Source organism: Pavona decussata, unplaced genomic scaffold (genome assembly GCF_977016875.1).
Source record: "Pavona decussata unplaced genomic scaffold, jaPavDecu1.1 SCAFFOLD_468, whole genome shotgun sequence".
In the NCBI taxonomy this organism is placed as follows: Eukaryota; Metazoa; Cnidaria; class Anthozoa; order Scleractinia; family Agariciidae; genus Pavona; species Pavona decussata.
In genome coordinates, this window is record NW_028145806.1 from 562,902 (window position 1) to 584,429 (window position 21,528).

Sequence of the window (21,528 nt, forward strand, 5' to 3'; positions counted from 1 at the left end):
CGAGGGCCGCACTGGGGAATATTGGCCCGAGGTCGTGGCAGTACGGACCGAGCGCAGCGAGGTCCGTACAAAAACGACCGAGGGCCAAAATTCCCCAGTACGGCTCGAGCAAGCTAGGTTAGTAAGTAGTTTATTATATGGCAATCGGACCAAACTTGTTTATTTTAAAAAACGCACTTCCGGTCACTTGAATTCAAAGGGTTTCCGTCGTGACGTGTTTTTGATGACGCGGGCAACCCAAAAAGAACAAGCTACGGTGCCACGAGGTCAACATGAAAACAAATTTACTGAACGTTTACATGTTTATAGAAAAGACTTAAAGAACGATTTGTAGCAGAATTTGACGAAAATCTTAACAGCTGTGGTTTGTTTTTGAAACTCACAAAAGGGTTTCTTCGATCCCAGAAAATTTACTAGGGCATCACAAAGTACGTATCAAGAAAAGGTTGCTGTGAAAATCATTTTCAACTTTAAAAGAAGCAGCATTAAGTCAATTGTCCTCCTCGCTCTCATCTCTGGCTTGGAAACCCAAGTGTAGGGATAAAAACCACCACACAGTTTTTTGGAGTGCAACTGGATTGGAGTCGCCGAATTCTCCTGCCATCTTCTTCGTTTTCGTCAATCGCCCGAGCTGCTTGCAGCTCGTTTCTTTTGTCGTGCTCGCGAAAAAGTGACTTGTGCTTCGCAGTTAGAACTCTTCTCGATTTTTAAACTCATTGTCCTTGAGTATGTTGAATGGATATTTCTTCTCAGAGAAGTATTGCTGTATATATTGCGCTGAAAACTGGAGAATGTTGCTGGCTCGTATTCACCATTTTTCCTGCGTACGTTCATAAAAAAAAAAAAGAAAAGAAATTGACAAAAGGTGATCAAGCTCGGACGACGGTAGGCTTTCAATTGTTTGACTATTCAAGCCATTAGTTCAATAAAACGGAGTAGAGTGTTCATATCAGTAGATTTCCGCCTTTTGTGTTTTCACTTTTCTGTTTGTTTATAAAATCCTCAATGGCTTCTTCTGCTTTCGCAGATGCCTGCTTCAGAGGTTTCTAGATCTTCGGGATAGTAAAATTTGCTTTGTAAATGATATTCTTCTTCGTCCATGTTGGAATCAGTCTTTTGGGTAGTTTCTTTACGAAGAATGAAAGTATTTTCAGGTTTTCTTTTCGCAGTTTTAGCTGCAAATTTTCAAGTTTGCCGCTTGTCATAAAAATACACGGCTTATGACCATTTCCATGGAAACGGTCCCTATGGTAAAATCCCGACCAAGAAAGGTCCAATCAGAACGCGCGGATTTACCTCAAGACTACCTTGCCATATAATAAAAATGACTTAATTCCATTGCTACCGCGATCTTCCCCCGAGCATTTTGGAAAGGACATTATAGCTCTAATACAGATACGATTCGATCTGATCATGAGAAAGTTAAAAACGGGTTTATAAACATCGCAATTTTCCCATGTTAGTTTGTAAATTTTAAAATTCGGCACGCACCCTATAGCACACATGCATTCAGAAAAAGGAAGATAAAAAGCCAAAGGAGCCAGACTTGCTCCCATAACAAGAATGCCGACTATTTTACGCTTAAAAGATCTTACCCGGGCTTGATCTCAGGAAATTTCTATTAGAGTCTATGAAATTTTATACCAGCTCTATGGCTATGTGCATGTGCCAATTGGTTTAGGTTCCAATCGCAAAATCAACAAAAGAAATCAGGCTGAGGGAGAAATATCATTTCATCTGCAACTAAAACACTCATTTATTAAATTACACGCACCATAACAGAATGACACGTTATAATGTTGACTGGTGTTTCCCTCGCACATCACGCTTGGCGGGGAGGGGAGGGTTGGACATGGCTTCAGGCCACGTACGTAATAAAATTACTCTCGCAGGGTCGCTGGTTAAGGTCTTGGCGGATTGTGCTAGTATAATTTTGGCATAATTGGAGCAAAAAAGCATAATTTTTGAAACGAGCACTGCCACGGCCTAATTAGCAAATTATAGCACTTTTTGGAGCATAAATTCATAAAATTTAGTAAATATGGTGTATTTTCCACAGAAATAAGTTAAATTTAGGTAGTATTTTTTTTGCAATGCGTGTTTTAGCTACGCTAATAGTAGTATATTGACTTTGTTCTGACATGGTAGTTACTAGGCCTCTTTTGGCGAATTCTGCGTATTTTACAAACGATTCAGAGATGTGAGCAGCTGATTTGGACAGGTGAGGGCCGAGACAATTTGCCATATTGAACACAAATAAATTTACAGCAACAGTCTATTTGAAAAACATCATAATTTGGTGTCGTTATTGCGCCATTTGCGCGCCTATATGTACACAATTTACGTCATTTTGTCAGCATAATTTCGGAAATCAGGAGCATAATTTGGGAATTCTTGCATAATTTGGCAAAATTTCGAGCACGGCTAGTACCACCATATATATGCCACCTTTAGGAGCATAATCCGCCAAGGCCAAGTCGCTGGGAATGCAGACTTAAGATTTTAATGCGGCCGTCATATAAGATATCTGGATTTTCAAAAAACTTCAGAAAGCCACCGAAGTTCACCAAAAACTAATAGAAAAACACAAATATGACCTAATAACATGAATGTTACTATAATAAAGGTACTTTTTGTTCATAAAAAAACAGAAAGTTCTGAAACATATAACAAACTCTGTAGTTACAAATATTATGGTCACGTAAAGGAATGTCACGGCGCTCTATTTAGTCGACAACTCACGCACCCTGGTATTTCAGAACATTTTTCCTTGGCTTGAAAAAATGATTAATTAAAATATCGACTTACATTTCCTATTCATTAGGATCTAACAAGTATTAAGTAAACCATGCGTGTTTGTGGTTCTTTCTCTTCATGTGCAGCGCTTTCTAAACATCAAAAAACTGTATTCAATAACTTACCCGAGTTAAACAAATCCATTGCTCTTTTCTCCTTACTCGCCGGCATCACATTTGATTGTAGAATTTCCATGATCCTGTTCTGTGTCTTATCCTGCATTTCTTCCTCAATTCGCTGAATACGAAATGCAAGCTGGGCTACTGTCGCTTCTGACTTCCTGTGTACGAGCTCGATTCTCACAAACAACAAGATAGCGAGCAACATTGATATCACAAGAGCCACTAGCGAACCTTTGCTGTATTTGTCGGTAAATTTGGTGTGTGACTTGATTTTTGCATCCATGCTGTAGTTGTCGTTTTGAGTTCAAGTAAGCTAGCTATTCTTGTTGCATGAACGGAAAACAAGATCTAATGTGCGCATGCTCCATCTTATTACAAGAGTATCATTTACTTCAGACAAACAGGAAGTGATAATTATCCTCGCAAGCTGCCGATGTACGAAGTGGAACGCATTGAACTTTTAAAACGTTTTTTTTTTTTTTCACAATTCACTTATTTAGAATTTTGGTTATGAAAGAAATAGTTAGATTTTTAAAGATTAGGATTTTGTTAAACGTCTTTTTAAAAAGGACTTGAAAGTCTATTTGAGTTTGAAGGGTCAGTTTCTCAGAATTTTGGTGGAGATGTGCCAACAGCTTTTCATTCACTGACCCTTGTTAGGACAATTTGGTCATTTACCATATCAGTTTACACCACTGAAAGGACCGTTTGCGTATTGATATCCGTGTAGCAATAAAATAGCGTTTTGTTTGTATTTTTCAGAGGATATCGTCTCTAATTTCACGGTTCCAGCCATAATCAATGTCTGGCCACAGAGAAAAATCATGTTTAGACCAAATTGAGTAAAAAAATCAGACGGAATGGAATAACATCAAAGTATTTTGCTTCGATACAAGGGAGTATCAGCTCCCTTCCTTTGTTTGTTTCCAAAACGTGTTCCAGCAGATTCCTTACGTCTGCAAACATAAACGAAGGCTTAAAAATCAAGGTCTGAGGTTATTTTGTAAAGTGTGAGATTGCGGATTCTCATATAACAAAAACGAAAAATTACAACTGACATCAAAGACGCCTTCTATACAGCTGTTATTTGATCAACGTAAGATCCACTACTATTATTACTCGGAATGCCCGCAGGGCAGGCCGTGTCTAGGTTTCGGTCGGGTATCTTTTTTTTTTCTTCCTCGTAGTCAGAAATCGCCACATTAATTTATGCATTAAAATATGTCCTCCCCTGGTAGGGATGTATTCTTCTGATTGTCTTGAACAAAAACAGCCCAATCAAAATCTATTATCGGCGCTTATATCACGAGGGAGGGGACCCACTTGTCTCTACATGTGTGACGTCAAAGCAAGTCATCATTTCGAAAAGTTGTTTTTGTTCAATGGCGGCCACATGTATGAATTTAAGACTCTGATCTGCCGTTTTCAGAGAGAGGACAAACCTTTTTCAAGCAGTAAATCGAAATAATAACTTCTAGGTAGTACTCGACAGTTGAAACGGTGGAAATTGGGAGAGTTCACAGCAAAGAAACTCCGCTTAAAAAAACAGATCGAATAATCAACGCGAAGGATTAGAGCTAGAGGAGGCCAGACCAGTTCAGCAGGGTCATGACGTTATTGCAGAGTTATTTCTGGTATGATTCCTAGTAATACAACGATAAGTATCACGCAATATATCTGAATAAAACCATTCAGACAATCATTTCAATTGCCAAGGGAGGATAGTTTTTAAATATCTGCGAAACATACAATGGGGAATAATTGGGGCTACATTAAGCATTCCGTGTAATGCCATTAGAGGGGCATCTTGTTTATGATTGGTATTTGGAATTGATAACATAACGGAACTGAACGAGTTGCTTATGTCTGACATTGAAAAGTGACATCAAGTGACACACGGCCTGCGAAAACTGGTAAATATTTTATCTTTGTAACGTGAAGTATTCCACCTTCCCGATGTGAACTCTGATCAAGGAAGGATTAGGTGAGGAAGACTGATTTCTTGTAAGAATGAAGGAATCCGATTGGATGCTAATGGACTTGTGGAGAGTCGCTCACGAAGACCTTATATAACCAGGGTTTTCATTTGAGGCCGGAGGCCGGACGCTTCGTCCGGTCGTTTGCCATTCCACGTCCGGTACTTTGAGATCAATATTGGAGATTTTTTTTTACTACTGTATTATATATTTTTCTTACTAAGGCATCTCATGAACATACTGACCAGAGGATAACAGAATAATCAATTACATTCTTCAAAACGGCACAGACAGTGATGATTCAGCTTTTGGCTCGGACCTTGAAGAATAGACTACACTCTTGATGAATGGACTATAACCCAGGTTACCAAACGTTTTTGAAAATCAAATAAATTCACAATGATAAGCCAATGAAAATTCTGTTGTTGCCATTCTCCCTTCCCCTCCCCCTACCAACTGACCATTTTCATTCATTAATTTACTTTTTAAAGAGAATTTAAGTGAGCGCCAGCATTGCCTAGGAAACTGTTTCCTTGGTTCCAGAAACGCTGAAAATGGCGTTTCTGAGTATTCTAGTTTAAATATTTCCTGGGGGAGCATGGCCCCAGACCCCCCTAGATGCTTGCGACTTCGGCGCTCGCGAAGCGCCTTACGGCGCCAAGAAAACATTCTCGTCCGGTGCTTTCAGAAGTATGTCCGCTACTTTACGAAACAGTTGAAAACCCTGTATAACAAGCACCTAAACCAGATCTCAGTGCCCTGCGGTTTTCGTGAAAGCATGGGTTGGGTGGGGGTGCCCATTCTCGCGGGCTCAAAAACATGAATCAAGTCCTTGTTATCTAAGGAATTTCCACTCACATCCCCGAACGAATTTTAGTCGTTGGGGGAGGTAACCAATAAGGCATCATTCCGAGAAGCGCCCCAGGGGCGACTCCCATATAAAAGTGACGGGGGTGGTCGTCGAAAAATTTGAAAAGAACCCCTAAAAGTGACTAGAATTCAGTTTTGTGGGTGTGTTCCGAACAAATTTTTACCCCTGAGAGTTTGCAACTCTAAAGAGATTAAATAAGTTAAAATCATCGTTTTTTTTTATTGATGAGTATAACGAATAAGACAAAAATTAAAATCAGTTGAATCACATTTATACTTCCTCTCATATCAATCCCCATACACTAGCCTAATGACCACATGAACAGGTTGTATTATGTTTAATGTTTTTCCATTTTTACTTTGTAAACTACAAAACATAGAATTGTAATATAACCAACAGTCAACAGTCGAAAAAGACGCCAAGAAGAAATTTGGATGGTCAGTTGTTTGTTAAAACAAGAAAAATTAAGAGAAACGTGAATCTCATTAGACGGCATTCCTGTGTGCTTGATTTTTATGCAAATGCGTTAATAGAATATCTTCGCACGAATCTAGTCGGATTGCACGTTTATCGATGGTTTAAGCTCTTGTATAAACAACATTTCATAAACAAGGCAGTCAAATTTATTCCAGAACTTTTTTTGGGGAACGAAAAATTGTCCGCGGTGGTTGATTTCTTGACCCGATGTCGTTTCATGTGTTTCCCAATCGAAGATCTTGAGCTTGTATGTTCGTTAACGCGTTGATGTAGGTGTCGATTTGTAAAACCGACACAGTCCATCTCACGTGGACCACAGTTAAAATGATGTATCACGCATTGTTCGTTTACGATCTTCGGTTTTGTCTTGAGAATGTTGCAGACTTTCATAGAACTGAAAACAGATTGCAGAGCGACACCGATTTCAATGAAACTAAGACTTTGTAACTATCTCCTTGTGAGAAAACTACGTCGGTGTTAAAGACAAAATTCAACGCCACAATTAGCAATGTTGAATTGTGATCGTAACAGATCAAGCTAAACGCCAGAAAGGTAATATATAAACTATGCTAGAGAATTTCGATGATCGATCGCGATTGGTAGTAAAAGTAGTTCGGCAGCTTGGAATGACGAGATATTGTAAAAATAACATACAGGTTTGAATTTCAATGTTTGAGGAACTCGGTTTAATTTTTCAATTAAAAGAAGAAAGAATACCGGCAAGCTATTATTTCATCATACTGAATTAAACTATTAATAAATTTGGAACTTGGAATAGAGTACAACGTAACTACTTAAAAACAAACAAAGAAAAAATCTTTAGATCGATGCTAATTAGCGGATCCACAAGTTTAAAGAGTAGGACTTGGCCGGAATTCTACTTGCTTGAGCGTCATATCCAAAGTCATATTCAGTTTCACTGCTCGAGGTGGGATCAATAAAAGAAGCGGCGTCCTTTTCTGTTATTCCTATCCCGTGATCAGCACGTGCACATTGGCCTCCCCCTCCACCAATCATCATCACTGCTCCATCACCACTACCCCAGCGACACCAGAAGCCGATTTTGTTGCTGCTCTGCATGCCTCCACTGCACCCAGCCTGTTGAAACCCGTCTGTTGACATGTACTGGCCGCCATATTGAACCGTGCAACTGCCCAGGCAGCGACTACTGGACCAAACCTTACCGTTTCTAAAGTTACCATAATTTGTTATTTTTGATCGGAAAGTTTGTCCACCTAAACAGTTGCCTGTTGTCTGCAACAATGGAATGTGACCGGGGTCATCACTGCGCGTGATCCTTAACTCTTTGCCGCTGACCAACCAAAATGCTGGAGAGATCATGTCAACGTTGATTGACGTATTAGTTGTCGTTCCCATGGCGACTGGTTGATCATACCACCACTGTCCATCATTTCGCATCCAGTTTTTGCCGTCATTGTTGGAGAATCTGGCGATAAGAGTCCATCCCTCGCCACCTTGAGTCATGTGACAGTAGGCCTGGTTAAGAGAGATGGAAAATATTTGCGAAATTACGTAGTTCCTTACTTTGTCAAGGGCTTGTAAGGCCTGAAACTTAATGAATTTCGCTTTGAAAAAATCGAATCCACTTAAAGACATTTCAAGAATTTTATGTACAAAGGCATCTGTGTGAAAACTTTCCATTTGTAGAAAAACAAATTCGTTATGGCCGCCAATGTTAGATGCCAAGCACCCACCATCAATGCACTAAGGCGGTAACAGTAGATCATTAAACTCAGGATTTCATTATAGTAAGATGTCTTTAAAAACAACTCCTAAGCTAGCTAAATCCGATTTCAGTCGTTAGAGGTAATGAGGAATACTGTCACTCCCTCCCCCCCCCCCCCACCCCTGGATGGGATCGATGTTAGTCTATTACAGGGTTCTCCTCCGTGTATGTCGTCGGTATCCAGTCTTCGACCGGGTCCCGGTTGTTCAAAGAGCGGATAACTCTTATCCAGCGGATAAATCGTCCGGCAGATTAGTATATGTAATCGCATAAGGCCGAGTAGAATAAAGGATTAATTTTCACTTTTATTTTCAAAGTTTTCGCAAATTGCCCTCGTCGCTGCGCAACTCCTGTGATTTGCGAAAACTTGCGAAAATACAAGTGAAAATTTATCCTTAATCTACGAGGACTCATTGTGATAACGTGTTTACAACATAATGGCCAACATTTGCGAAAACTTGCGAAAATACAAGAGAAAAGTTATCCTTAAGCTACGAAGACCCATTGCGATAACGTGTTTACAACATAAAGGGCATCATTTTCTTAAAGCTCCCTCCCTTAAAACTTCTTAAAATTCCCTTTAAATTAAATAACTCCGACAAAATAGCTTCTACAAGCAATACAAATTGTACCTTTTAAATACCCAATGAGTTTTTGATTTCTCTGTCCTCAGTATTAATTATCATTTATATTGTTTTTTTAATGTAAAAATTGTAGTATGACTTTATGCACTCTTAATTTTCTTGTCTTTTGTTTTGTGCTACTTAGTTAGTTACACGTTATGCGCCAATTAGCTGCACATTGCGGTGACCAACTCGAAAGCCTAAGCTCCTTTGGTCACTGCGCACATTTTATCTTTGATAATTTATGTAATTTAATGTTGTCCTTATGTTACTTTTGTAACGTATCGTAATTTCCTTTTGAGGTAAACTATTAAAATAGCGCATAAAAAAAATCTGAAACATCTGAAAATCTGAAAACAATCGAGGCAGTTAGTAAAACAGTCAGCCCCGGCCTGGAGTAAAAACACTCACCCGTATGCAAAACAAACAAACAATTCACCCGTTTCTTAGCGTACAAAACAGACAAAACGATAAAATTTGATTGTTATATAAATGCAATTTCGAGAAAATAAAAGTTTAATAATTCATGAGCAAACTAACAACAATTAAACCACATGTTAGACATCAATAATTTTGATTCACCTGCACTGTGAAGTCAAACGATTACAGATCAATAAAAATAGCAAACCGTGGGTCCAAGGAACTTGCAGAGTAATTTCTCCCACTGAATTAGACCTGCTTCTTCCTCCTATCAAAAGGGCACTGTTATTATTATCTTTTGTTGGAAGAAGCCGTAGCGAGGTGAAAGCACTTGGTCGCGCCCATGAATGGTTTCAGTTTTTCAACCAATCAAATCCGAACAAGTTTTTAGCTTTTTACACAATAATCTCTTGCTGTTTCTTGAAAGAAACAAAATTTCGCCTTAGGAATTTCCTCTGGAGCTGTAGCACTTAATTTCCAAGTGCGTTTGGCACAAACAATCCGGCTTAAAAAGTCAAACTCCAAAGAACCTGAAAGAAGTTGTAGAAATATCTAGAAATGGCGAGCTCAGACCAATCAGGAGTAAGTAATTTTGCCCTCGTTGAAAAGAAAATTAAGAAAAAAAGTCGTCTGTTTTGACCAATCAGCATTCAGTAATTTTCCCCTCTATGTTATAAAATTAATTTATCCACTTGCGACATATCGGTGGCTCGAAGCTTGGATAGTACTATTCAGCCGCTATCCGGGAGATTAAGGTATCCACACCATGGTAGGTCGTACAACTTTTTATCCGGATAAAGTGTTGAAAACCAGACTTGGTTGTTCAAACAATCAACCAGTTAGCTGATTATATAAATTCAAACAAATTCCTGGAAATATCTGCATATGCTACAAGAACTGCATCATAAAGAAAATCTCAAATTGCACCTTTTAGCCAAGTCTAGGGAAAGATTTCTTGGAGAATAGTAGGCAACAGGGCCTCGTACTTTCCTTCGAAGTTTGAAATTACTAAAGCATTTTATCGATCTTTTGGCAAATCTCCTCCATCATCATACATTGCTCGCTAAACACGCACACAAGATAGCACCACCTTAAACATTTGAAATGTTTGGTTTTAAAGAATATTTTACTGGGGCCAAAGAAAGGAATCTCCGTGGCTTTAAATAAGATTGTTCTAGATAGCAAGTACATTTACGTTATAACCAGTTTACATGTGGCTTACCTCAATGTTTTTGGAGTTTATTTCCAGTTCATATCGTCCGCTTGCTGAACGTTTTGAAGAAAGAGAAGCTTGGCAAGATTCTAGAAATAAAAGCGAATACAATATTCAGCCTTCAGCCGAAGTGCCCGCGCTTACTTTAAATATTCATACCTTTTTTTAATATCAAAGGAAATACCAATGAACTTGATTTTTCCTGTGAAAAAGTTTGAGTCATTCTTTATACCCTCCAAGGTCTCATTTCCGTAGCCTCAGTGGCCTTTAAGTTATTTTATATCCCACATAAATTATGTTTGTTTGTCGTCGATGAACACTTTTATAAATTAAAAGATAGGAGCACCTGCTCTGATGTCACAGCTGCGCAATCGTCAAGTGGAAAGTACAAATAGAACTTTTAAAATGCTGACTTGCTGTGGTAGGCATATTTGTGTGTTCATTTATCTGACGTTCTTGAAAAAGAACATGGACCGTGTAAGCCGATCGTCACCGACGACGGCTTTGTAACCACGCAAGAAAGTTTGTTCATTTTTTATAAGAAAAGACAAGACTAGATGATTTGTTTAACTCAGCTTACAGTATTGCTGTTCTTTCGTATTTTGACAATAAAACTAGGTATGCTTTCTTTTGACTATTATCATTGCCGACTCTAGCCAAATAGTCGAAAACCTATTTTGTGTCATAGAAAATACATTTTCTTCCAAGATAGGAGGGCAATGTTTTCGACGTTTTGATTAATTTGTTTGAGGAATAAACACTACGCAAAATTTCTTGTCTCGGATAGGCCTTTTTTTGCTTCAATGTTCGGCTTTTTCCCCTTTTGTTCGCTTTCTTTGCAGTTTTGTTGGCCTCTCAGCGACCATTGTTCAAGCTGAACAACTTTTCACGAATTTTTGTTATATTGATAAGCACTGGAATCATTGGGCGTACCTTATTAGAAGTAGTATTTTTGATTTATACTCCTCGCCCATGACTTTTTTTTAACCTGAACAGTAACGAAACAAAATTCTCAACCAACCCACCATCCCTCCACCTGCATGCATCTCGCATACACAGGACCCACTGTTCTACACACCTGATCTTCCTCTTGAGTTAATTCCGAGGGCTACAATAGCCGTAACTGAACCCAGTTTATTCCTCGCTGTACATGCATATGTCCCAGTGTCCACAGTAGAGAAGCCTTGAATAGTTAATACACCATTATTGACACTACTGCGTCCTTTTGGTAGAGCAACAAGAGCACGCGTCCACGTGATCACAGCCGGTGGGTAGCTAAAGGCTTCACAAGTGATTGATGCCACTGCTCCTTGATCGATTTCAAGAAAACGTTTCGGTACTTTAGTCAGCCTGGGGCCACCTGTTAAGGATAGTTTTACAAGAAAGAAAAATAAATACCCATCATAAACGTAAATTTTTGCGATTTTTTGCGATTACTTGGAAACATCAGATAGTGTTGAGAATACGCGTTCTTGCGTCCTCGGTTGTTTTAGAAACACGTGGCAGTGACTGAATCATGACATTAGTTCCCGCTGCAATCCCCAAATTAATTACAGCCTGACTTAACAACGACTCAGTTCTGTTATAACAATGTGTCCAATTCTCGTCATTCACAAACGGCTGAAAGTTCTTCTCAAGAAGAAATCAAACATTTTCCAACAAATATCATGGCTTTTACCAATTCCTCCGTTACTGTTCGAATAACCCGCGGAACGAATACAATCATTTACCAATCATTATGCGAAATCGCGCGGAATATCGCCTGATACTTAGCCGCCGAGGCCGTGGGCCGAGTTGCTAAAATTAGGGGACATTCCGTAAGATTGAGCAGGAAAACAAAGCGCAGTTTTTTTTATGTATTTATTTATTTCTTTTTTGCAGAAACGCTAGAGGCGATCTTTTTTTTGTACTTGTCCTACTCAACCACGCAAAATACGTACAGTCACAAGTTCTGATGATTTACGAATGGCGAATCATACAGTGCACCATCACCTTAAAAGAAGCGCGCGCCAGGTATAAGGTCATGATTCGACCGAGAGGTTGCCAAGCTCATCGATGAACTCACAAAATCACGAAGATTCTGCAGGAAGACTTGAGGTGGCGGGTGATTTATCACCAATATTTGTACGGGAGCTCAATAAAGGAAACAGAGAATGTTCTTTTTACGAGTGCCGCATTTGTTTTAAAAATCCGTAGATTGTATCGGCAACGTGGCGAGGTGAACCGAAAGAGAAGAAAAGGACGGCAATAACATTTGTCGTGGTGTAATCAGCCACAAAACGACAGTATGTTGCCCTCAAGAATTCATTTCTCTGTTTGGCAATCACCCTCAGCTGAAGTTCAGAAAAGCAAAACAATAAGCTTGGGACGTTTGGCAACCAGCCATTTCACATACCAGCATATACTAGAAGAGAGGGAATTTTGAGGGAAATAACTTATGTATACTCTGGTGTAACTGCAAATTTTGTTCGACTTCAAACAAAGGAAAAATAATGAGCTTTGTAGGTAAAACCAAGGCGCAGAATCGATCGACACATTGTTGCAATGCTAAGCCGGGTCCCTGTAACGGCGTGAAACCAGTCTTGGAATTCATCTATATAGAGTTCCGGCTTGCTCCTTATCATCGCCTCTAAAACTTTGTTTTCTCTATCTGTTCCAATACCAGGCAAAGAAACGTTTATGCTAGCATATATTGTTCAAGATATTGTTCAAGAAACCAAACATAAACAAAACAAACACGAGCTTACAAGACAAGATTCTTTGCCATCCTTTTCTTCTCTTTCGGTTCACCTCGCCACGTTGCCGATGCAATCTACGGATTTTTAAAACAAATGCGGCACTCGTAAAAATAACATTGGCTGTTTCCTTTATCGAGCTCCCGTACAAATATTGGTGATAAATTACCCGCCACCTCAAGTCTTCGTGCAGAACCTTCATGATTTTGCGAGTTCATCGATGAGCTTGGTAACCTCTCGGTCGAATCATGACCGTCGAATCATACTGTCGTATCAGGAGCAAAAAATCCGGATCTATTCACAGCAATGAAATCAGCTGTAACCTTATACCTGGTATGTAAGTTGCAAAAGAAACAACAACAACAACAACAAAAAAAAACTAGTTATTTCTCTAGGTTCCGCGGGTTCCGCAGGTTCCGCGGTCTGCAGTTCCACAGATTAGTGCTACCCGCTTAAACTTTGCACTCGAAAATGTTGAATAGCATTGAAGCTGGTTGAACATTCCGATTGAACGAATGTTGTTCAAATGTTGAAACCGTTTAAACGGTCCTTTAATAATAAACAGCGACTGTAGGCACCAAAATATCTAATAAAGATACATGTATCATAAGACCCGTGCAAACCCGCGCGCACTTTCATTTCAAAACTATTGAGAAAATTTCCGAATGATGATCGCACGCATTAGCGCGAGCGTTGTGGGAAAAAGCCGTACGGCCGAACTAGAAATTAAGGTACGGGACCGTGCAGTACGACTTGAAAGATTTTGTCGAACTTAACTTATCTATAAAACAAAAGAGGTGATTACAAACAGAATTAAAGCTAATTTTTACTTGGGAAATGTATTGCTAGCTAAATCAACTATAAACAGTTTTAAATCGTTTATATGATAAAACACTTGCACTATTAACTGAGTCAGGTTGGGCCGGGCGGGAAAATATTTGGTCCGGACGCTATGGCTTTAAGGTTACCGTATACCTTCAGAGGTGTCTTGCGACCAAGCGATGTAGCGGCGATGTAGCGCGTCCAGTTTAAACTGTAGATACCTAAACCCATATATCAAATTAAAGCTTGTAGAGCTGGCTATCAAACTATACCAAGATTTTTGAAATAAAATGAATTGCCCAATTTTTAACACTGTTTTCTTAAATCAATTTTTTTTTACTTGGAGGAGACACTTTAAAGAGCTAAAACTCAAAGGGAATTTGTTCGTTTAGTTTAACATATAAACAACAAAAACGTGTCTCCGATTTTTTTCTCTCGAAATATTTTTTCTCCGAGAGTGATTTTTGTACGATTACTCCGCATTTTTTTTATCCTATTACAAAAATGTGCTGTAACTTTTCACTGCGATTGAATATGGCAAAACGCAGACACGTTTTTTTAGCGTTTTGGGTCCGGAAACTGAGGAGCAAATTAAATTAGCAAAAAATAAAATTCGCTTTGACTTGTAGCTTTCAAAAGGTGATTCGGACGCTCGCATTTAGAGGTCGTGAAAACTTCGACAATTAACTTTATTTCAAAACTCTTTGCATAGTTTGATAGCCAGCTCTATACGCTTTAATTTGATATAAGGGTTCAGGTATCTACGGTTTAAACCGGACGCGCTACATCGCTTAGACGCGAGACACCTCTAAAGGTATAGGGTAACCTTAATCCAAATATTTTTACATATTGATTTTTTTTAGCTTAATCAATATGTAATTTTTTTTACTCGTTATTGCAATCCTGGTAAAAATTGTACAATGTGTCTACCAGTATCGCCTGTCGCAAACGCCACATCAAGTATGCGTTACACAAACTTTAACGCTTTAATACCGGACAGGAAAGTGCAATATTTTCCAACCTGTTTTATAGTTTCGATTTGACTCTTGGAGTGCATTGTACCTTCATGATGGTTATGCATTTTTAATTTTAAGGACGGCGCCTACTTTTGCTACTGCGCATACGATCTGCGCATCTCGAGATACCCGGGTTTCTTATGGGTGGCGCCTGCTTATACAGGAATATTTTTGCGCGGTTTAAAACTATGCGGAGAAAATAGAACTTAGCAAATACTTTTGGTACCTAGGATGAAAATTGGGGGTAACCATACATTTTTCAGAGATAACTAGGCTTCAATTTAGGAAAAAATCCCATACATTGCTTTATATTTTGGCGCTTTTTAGAGACATATTTTCTAAATTATCTCTGAAAAAAGCGTGGCTACACCCAGTTTTCGTTTTGGATTCCAATAGCCCTTGCTAAGATCTGCTTTTCCCGCATAGCCATAAACCGCACAAAAATACCTCGGTATTAGTAGGCACCGTCCTTAATGTAAAGTTCTACCACTAGTAAATGTCCACCATTTGACTGTTATGTACTCATTAATAAAATAAAACTCCAAGGGGAGGTTATGCTTCGTCGGAATTAGCTCACAGTGGGCCATGCATTACATTTACCGCGCGCAGTTTGTGCAGACGGTATAAGTCAATCTATAACTACAAAAGCATGAACAAGAGTTTGTCTGACTCCGAATGTCCACCATTATGACAGAAATAAAGCTAAGCGCATGCGTACTCTGTTTTCGTGTGCACGGAAGCAAATTGGCTGCGAGGGTCTGGCAGAAAGCCGATAGGAGCTTCAGGCCACGACCCATATCAAGGACGGTGCCTACTAATACAAAGACATTTTTGCGCAGTTTATTACTATGCGGGAAAAGCAGATCTTAGCAAGGGCTATTGGAATCCAAAAACAAAATTGGGGGTAACCGAGCATTTTTGAGAGCTAATTAAGACACAATTATTCTAAAGAGGGCTAAAATACAAAGCAATGTATGGCATTTTTTTTTTATCAAATTGAAGCTTCATTTTCTCTGAAAAATGTATGGCTACCGTCAATTTTCTTTTAGCATACCAAGAGCACTTGCTAAGTTGTGCTTTCTCCGCATAGTTTTAAACCGCACATAAATATCCCTGTATCAGTAGGCACCATCCATAGGAAACTCAAGTATCTCGAGATGCGCAGAAAGTATGCGTAGTAACAAAAGTAGGCACCGTCCTTAAATCTACGTTGCTGTTGTTTTAAAGTGAAATGATGTTCTGTACATTTTTCTCGTTTTATGAGGGATGGAGAATATTATTTCAAATTAACCTAAGACAAAAATGGACATCCAGCCAACTCGGCTGTACCCGTGTCGTTCGTTATGAGTTCATATACGACTGGAATACTGAACCAAATAACAAACTCTGTGTTCAAAATCGATTGCTTTGAAATATAATACTCAAGCATTTTAATTGAATCAACGAAAACGTACTAACAGTTAAAAAAAGTTAAAGGAATTATGAATGGTCTTTCAAATTAACCTTCTTACAAATGAATACACAGGCAACTCCTGAAAAACTAAAAACTAACTATTCTTTGCAAACGAGCTCTCGATTTTGTGTTTATAAGGTATTGAAGAGAATCATGTCATTACGGAGTCATCAGTTTTCTTATCCATTTTAGAATACAAGTAACATAAGTTAAAAGTTGAAAAGCGACCGGAATACGTTTGAAAGAGCTCATATTAGAATATAAACACACCATGAACAATTACGAGAAAAAGTACGTGGAAATCGAGAAAATTTGGAGCCGACCTACCTTCAACGATAAGCTTGGCGACTGCCTCATCTCGTCCTAGCAAATTCACAGCAGTGCACAAGTAATCCCCGGAATCGTTAACAGAAGAGTAGATAACTTCAATCCTGCCACTGTTTTCGTCACTAACCACGTGACCTTTTATGAGTGAACCATTGACTTTACTCCAGGACACTGTTGGTCTTGGGTTGCCGCTGGCCGAGCAATAAAACGTAGCGGTCTGGTTTTCAGTCACTGTTTGAGTTTTGGGAGAAATGATCGCCTTTGGAAGGGAAATATATTCGCCAGGATCTCCCTTCAGTCCTGTGAATCCTCTGGGACCAGCCTCGCCTGTCAAGACAAGAACCGTCTTAAGCTCACATATCGAGCTTTATTTCATGATGATCCCGCTAAGATTAAGGGCAAGGCGACGAACGCGACAAGATATTGGTGGGAAAAATTAACTTGCCTTCAACGAGTGGCGCGACTTTCACTGAACATTAAATGATCACAATGGACTCGCCTCGACTAGATCCTTGCATTATACCGGCTCCACTCATGCATTATATTAATGCATACGATTACTGGTCAACTGCCTTTTATTTAACTTCTAGGTAGGTTTGGCTTGGTATGGCAATAAAGATTAAAAAGAGATTATAGAAATTAGATAGCTTGGAAAGATAAGCAGTTCTGTTGCTCCTCTTGGTACTACTATAAACTTGTTATTTCCTATCTTATTTATTGAAAAGTCGCTCTAGAATTAGCCCCCCATGAGCGTATGTAGTTAAAAGAAATGAAGGAATTTAATAGACGGAAGTAATTTGTTTTAACATTCGGATACAATAATGAACTGGGCTATTTCAAACTTGCACCTGAAAAAATAAATTCCGGCAAACTGGTTCTTTAAATAAACGTATTGGATTTGCAATTGTAATAACAGTGATAAATATAGAGCTGTGTAGCCTGAACAGCCGAAACGAGCTAGCGAGTTCGTGCCGCCACAGAAAGAGATATGTACTGCAGAACTTTAGAGTAACGCAACTAAGGCACGATGCATCTGTTACCTAGATACTCTACTGAATATAACGCATCTCTATAGTAACCACCCATATTTTACTGCCTGCCTGTTATTTGAAAAGTCAGTCGTTAAAAATTGCCTGATGAGTGTGGTCCGATAACTTCGAACCATACGAAACAGTATTGTCGCAATAAACGATGAAAACTCCTGAAGCCTGAACTTATACATTGCTCTTCAATCAAACGAATTGAGCGCTCTACGAAACACATTCTACCCAGAATACAAGTAAATATACTCCTATACATTCTGTTTTTTGCCTTGCAAAATCAGAAACTCAGTCAAGTGCAAGAAACAGCATTAAATCATCGGATTATACATTTTGGGGAAAAATGAAGTGAACAAAAATATAACAGACTTTAAAAAAAAGAAATCAAGCCAAGTGAATCACAGGCGGCCCAAGCTAAAGCTGTGAGCGATGATCATCTTGCATAATAGCGGCCACGGCGCAAATATAAGAGTTTGTATGGGAATATTTACGATCGGGTTTAGGAGGTACAGATACTGGAAAGTTCTTAATAAAAAAACGACATACCTTGCTTTTAAGGTGTATTACCTATTGTCTTTTTTCTATTTTGTGCTCAGTGATTTGAGGCCATTTTAGCTAGTGTGAAACATAGGAAATGATAACTCGCAAAACAGCACAACGAAGAAGAAGCAAGGTATGTCATTTTTATTAAGAAGCTTCCAGTATTTGTACCTCCTAAACCCGATCGTAAATATTCCCATACAAACTCTTATATTTGCGCCGTGACCGCTATTACGGAAGATGATCATCACTCACAGCTTGACCTTGGGCCGCCTGTAAGTGAATTTAATAGTAGCACGTACGATTTTTGAATGGGCCTTGTGCTAGAAAAACAAACCGTAAGAATTCAAATTGAATACCTTTTTCGCCTTTATCTCCTTTCATTCCTTGAATTCCCATAATGCCTTGCTTGCCATGTCTACCAGGAGGGCCCATGATGCCTTGTGATCCCTTCTTCCCCTTGTCACCTTGCGGTCCGCGTCTTCCTCTGGGACCTCTACTTCCTTTCTTACCGGGGGGACCTGGGACGCAGACTTTCCCTGAAGGCTGACACAAAGATCCTGGATCGAGACTGCTTATGCGTTTGGCAATTTCACGGCGTACGTCATCTATGGTCAGTGAACTGTTGCTTGATAAGACCAGGCTGCGGCGAAACTTTGTGTTTTCAAGTTTCCTCTTGAAATCTTCAGTTGAAAAACAAAACAAATCAAAACAGGAAATGAAAACAAGAAGGCTCTCAGTTTTAGCTTCCTGTGGAAGACAATTAGAAGTTCACTGGACATTACTCCCGTTCCGATTCCTGTCCCGCTTTTTGCCCCGGAAAGTTAAAGGACCACGCAACTTTCTGTCGTGAAATAGATGTAGGATATTGCTAAAAAAGACTTCAATATTTGACTTTTAAGCATATTTATGAAGAATGATCGAAATGATCAAGTTTGTCAGAAACCAAACCCTCACTTACCCGGATAAACTTTAAAACACATTCTTTTTTCTATGGCTTGGCCCTCATCTAAAACGGTGTTTGCGACCACCGAAAACGGATGCTTTTGAGATACTCCTCAGAATAAAAATAATTTGAAAACGCCAGCAAGGTGTTCGGTGTGGGAGGCGAAAATGGAACATAAAAACACAGACGCCACAACAGTAATGAGCGCATGCTCCGCCATTTATTAAGCGTTTTTACGGGCAAGGGGCTGTTTTAGGATGGACGGAAAAAAGCCATACGCCCAAAACAAAAGTGTGAACGAATAACGTTTTCGGGGAGAAAACAAAGAGAAAACAAGCCCGTCTTGCAAGAAATCCGCCCTGGTTCGCGGACAAGGATCAAAAAATTCTGCCCGTTCCCGGATGCTTTTGAGATACTCCCCAGAATAAAAATAATTGGAAATTGCCGGCAAGGTGTTCAGTGTGGGAGGCGAAAATGGAACATTATTTTTCCACCCACTCGCGTACTGGGGAATAAAAAATAACAAATCTTATCAAATTGTTTACTCAATTTTGAAGTATGGAGAATTGCGACAGCAATTATGACCTTTGCACCCGCCACAGTAATCAATCGTGACTTGTGCGTCATTTTGTTATGTTTTTAGTACCCAGGATAACCTGTTTAAAAACAGGATATCTCTTTCTTTGTCTCGCTGAATTCCACGAAATGCAGTCAAAGATAACCCTTTAAAATTCCAAGATGAATTTTTTATTTAATTTTATTGATATTTTATAATCATTTTCAGTCCGTAGGATTTCAATTGTACTCCTACGTGCGCATGTGCGTCTAGGGAAGCTACTCCCCTGTTTGAGCGAGCACCTATTCGGCAGTAAAGACAGTTAACTTTTTCCCCATAAAACGTAACTTGGTCTTTGCCTTCAACCCGTGGGCTGATCGTTTTTGACTGGAAACGTGTATAGTGTCTAACATTTGTCAATTCATGATTTTGATTGACGTTTGAATAAATGCATGCATCTTATGTTGCTGTACGTGATCGCATTCTGGTGATAACCGCCGCATAAGAGAAATCTTAAAATCAGTGCCATTCTGGCAGCGAAATCGTTGAAGTTGCTAAATACTCGCTCGTCTGTATAAGAAAACCAAAATCTTCAGTATTTCATAAGGAAAGAGATAACGAAATGAATTCTGTTAGTTGGGAATGACCCCATCATGAAAATGCTTTATACATACACAAAACATATTCAGTTGCTCGCAGGCTAATTAAACACTTGCACTGCAGACTGATCCTCTAGTAACAGAGATCACTTCTATGAAATAATTGCCCCAACAGCTGTCTTGGAGATCCCTGATATAGTGCAAAGGAAATGACAGAAACTCTATCCGCAGATGGTTCATGCGAAATGGCCTTATGCAAAACGTGTCTTTTCCTATCCCGACTTGAACCAGTTAAAAAAACAAAGAAAAAAACAAAACAAAAAAACAGCCGATAGAGTAAACAAAGACCTTTTTCCGCACCTCAAAGGAGGTGTTGGCCTTTTATTGATCTTTATTTTTGTATCTGTTACTTCTTGGGATCCCCACTGGAGGGTTTCCAACAGCAAGGGTTACTTTCCCTTAGCACGCAGAAATCGGGAGTACATGAGAAAACGTCCGAAGCCTATTTGAGCCTCGGAATATTCGAGGTTTGACTTACGGAATCTTGCTTTTTTCAGTGATGTTATTAAATACAGTACGTCGATTAAATTCTAAGCTTTAGGCAGTGGTACATACCAAACCATGATAGTGATAACGTGCAACATGCCTACCTTGCATGAATTTCATGTCTTTGTCCTGATTTGTTGTTTGTTGTGTTATGATCCTGATATGGGCTTCAACTTTGGAAATTCGTATTCCATTCATCGCTGTTTTGCTGTTTATCGCTTCCATCCTCAAAAACAACGCCACAATCAACAACAAGGACATAAGGGAAGCAACTAAGGAACCTTTTTGAGCAAAATCGCTACATTTTGCAGAAGATTTGTTTTGTTCTTGGGATTCCATTTTTGTTCTCGACAATTTGAGGTCTGTGTGAACTTCCCTCTTCTCCTCAGTGTATTCGGTTTCGGTTTCCGTCGTCTGAGACATGCAGAGACAGACTTGTAAAACAATACTGGTATGAATTGTTTTGTCTGTCATCATAAGTCTCCTTATCTTATTAATAACACCAAGCTGTGTTAATTTGTCATTTTTAACTTCAAGTATATAAGCCCTGTAATGAATTACAGTTGATATCATATATCCTTGTTGACCTTGTCATTGACTGATCAAGGTTCTTTGCAATGCCAATTAATGTATTTTTAATTTTGATCTAGTGGGATATTTGTCACGTAGCAAAATCAAGCTAGTTTTTTTTTTTTTTATCAAA

At 39.1% G+C, this 21,528-nt stretch overlaps 3 protein-coding genes across 4 annotated transcripts in view; all 3 read right to left on the minus strand.

Moving 5' to 3' along the window:
- Window positions 1–3,342, minus strand: part of LOC146450314 (uncharacterized) — a 108,752-nt gene extending 105,410 nt beyond the window's left edge. Inside the window, exon 1 of one of the 2 annotated variants that reach the window (XM_085100453.1) lies at window positions 2,922–3,332. In XM_085100453.1, the coding sequence (XP_084956579.1) occupies window positions 2,922–3,201 (280 nt within the window). In that variant the 5' untranslated portion in view covers window positions 3,202–3,332. Of the gene's footprint in view, window positions 1–2,921 lie in introns of both variants that reach the window. The other variant, XM_085100454.1, reaches the window with a different exon arrangement.
- The window catches only part of LOC146450320 (uncharacterized), a 141,118-nt gene that overhangs the window by 67,233 nt on the left and 52,357 nt on the right, over window positions 1–21,528 (minus strand). The gene's annotated exons all lie outside the window — the stretch shown is intronic.
- Window positions 6,088–21,254, minus strand: LOC146450324 (uncharacterized). Its single transcript, XM_085100441.1, has 6 exons — window positions 20,930–21,254; window positions 18,538–18,861; window positions 16,599–16,925; window positions 11,324–11,605; window positions 10,255–10,334; window positions 6,088–7,739 (listed from the first exon to the last, which is right to left on the minus strand). Exons 1-6 carry the CDS (start codon window positions 21,246–21,248, stop codon window positions 7,077–7,079), a joined length of 1,995 nt encoding a protein of 664 aa, XP_084956567.1. The 5' UTR covers window positions 21,249–21,254; the 3' UTR covers window positions 6,088–7,076.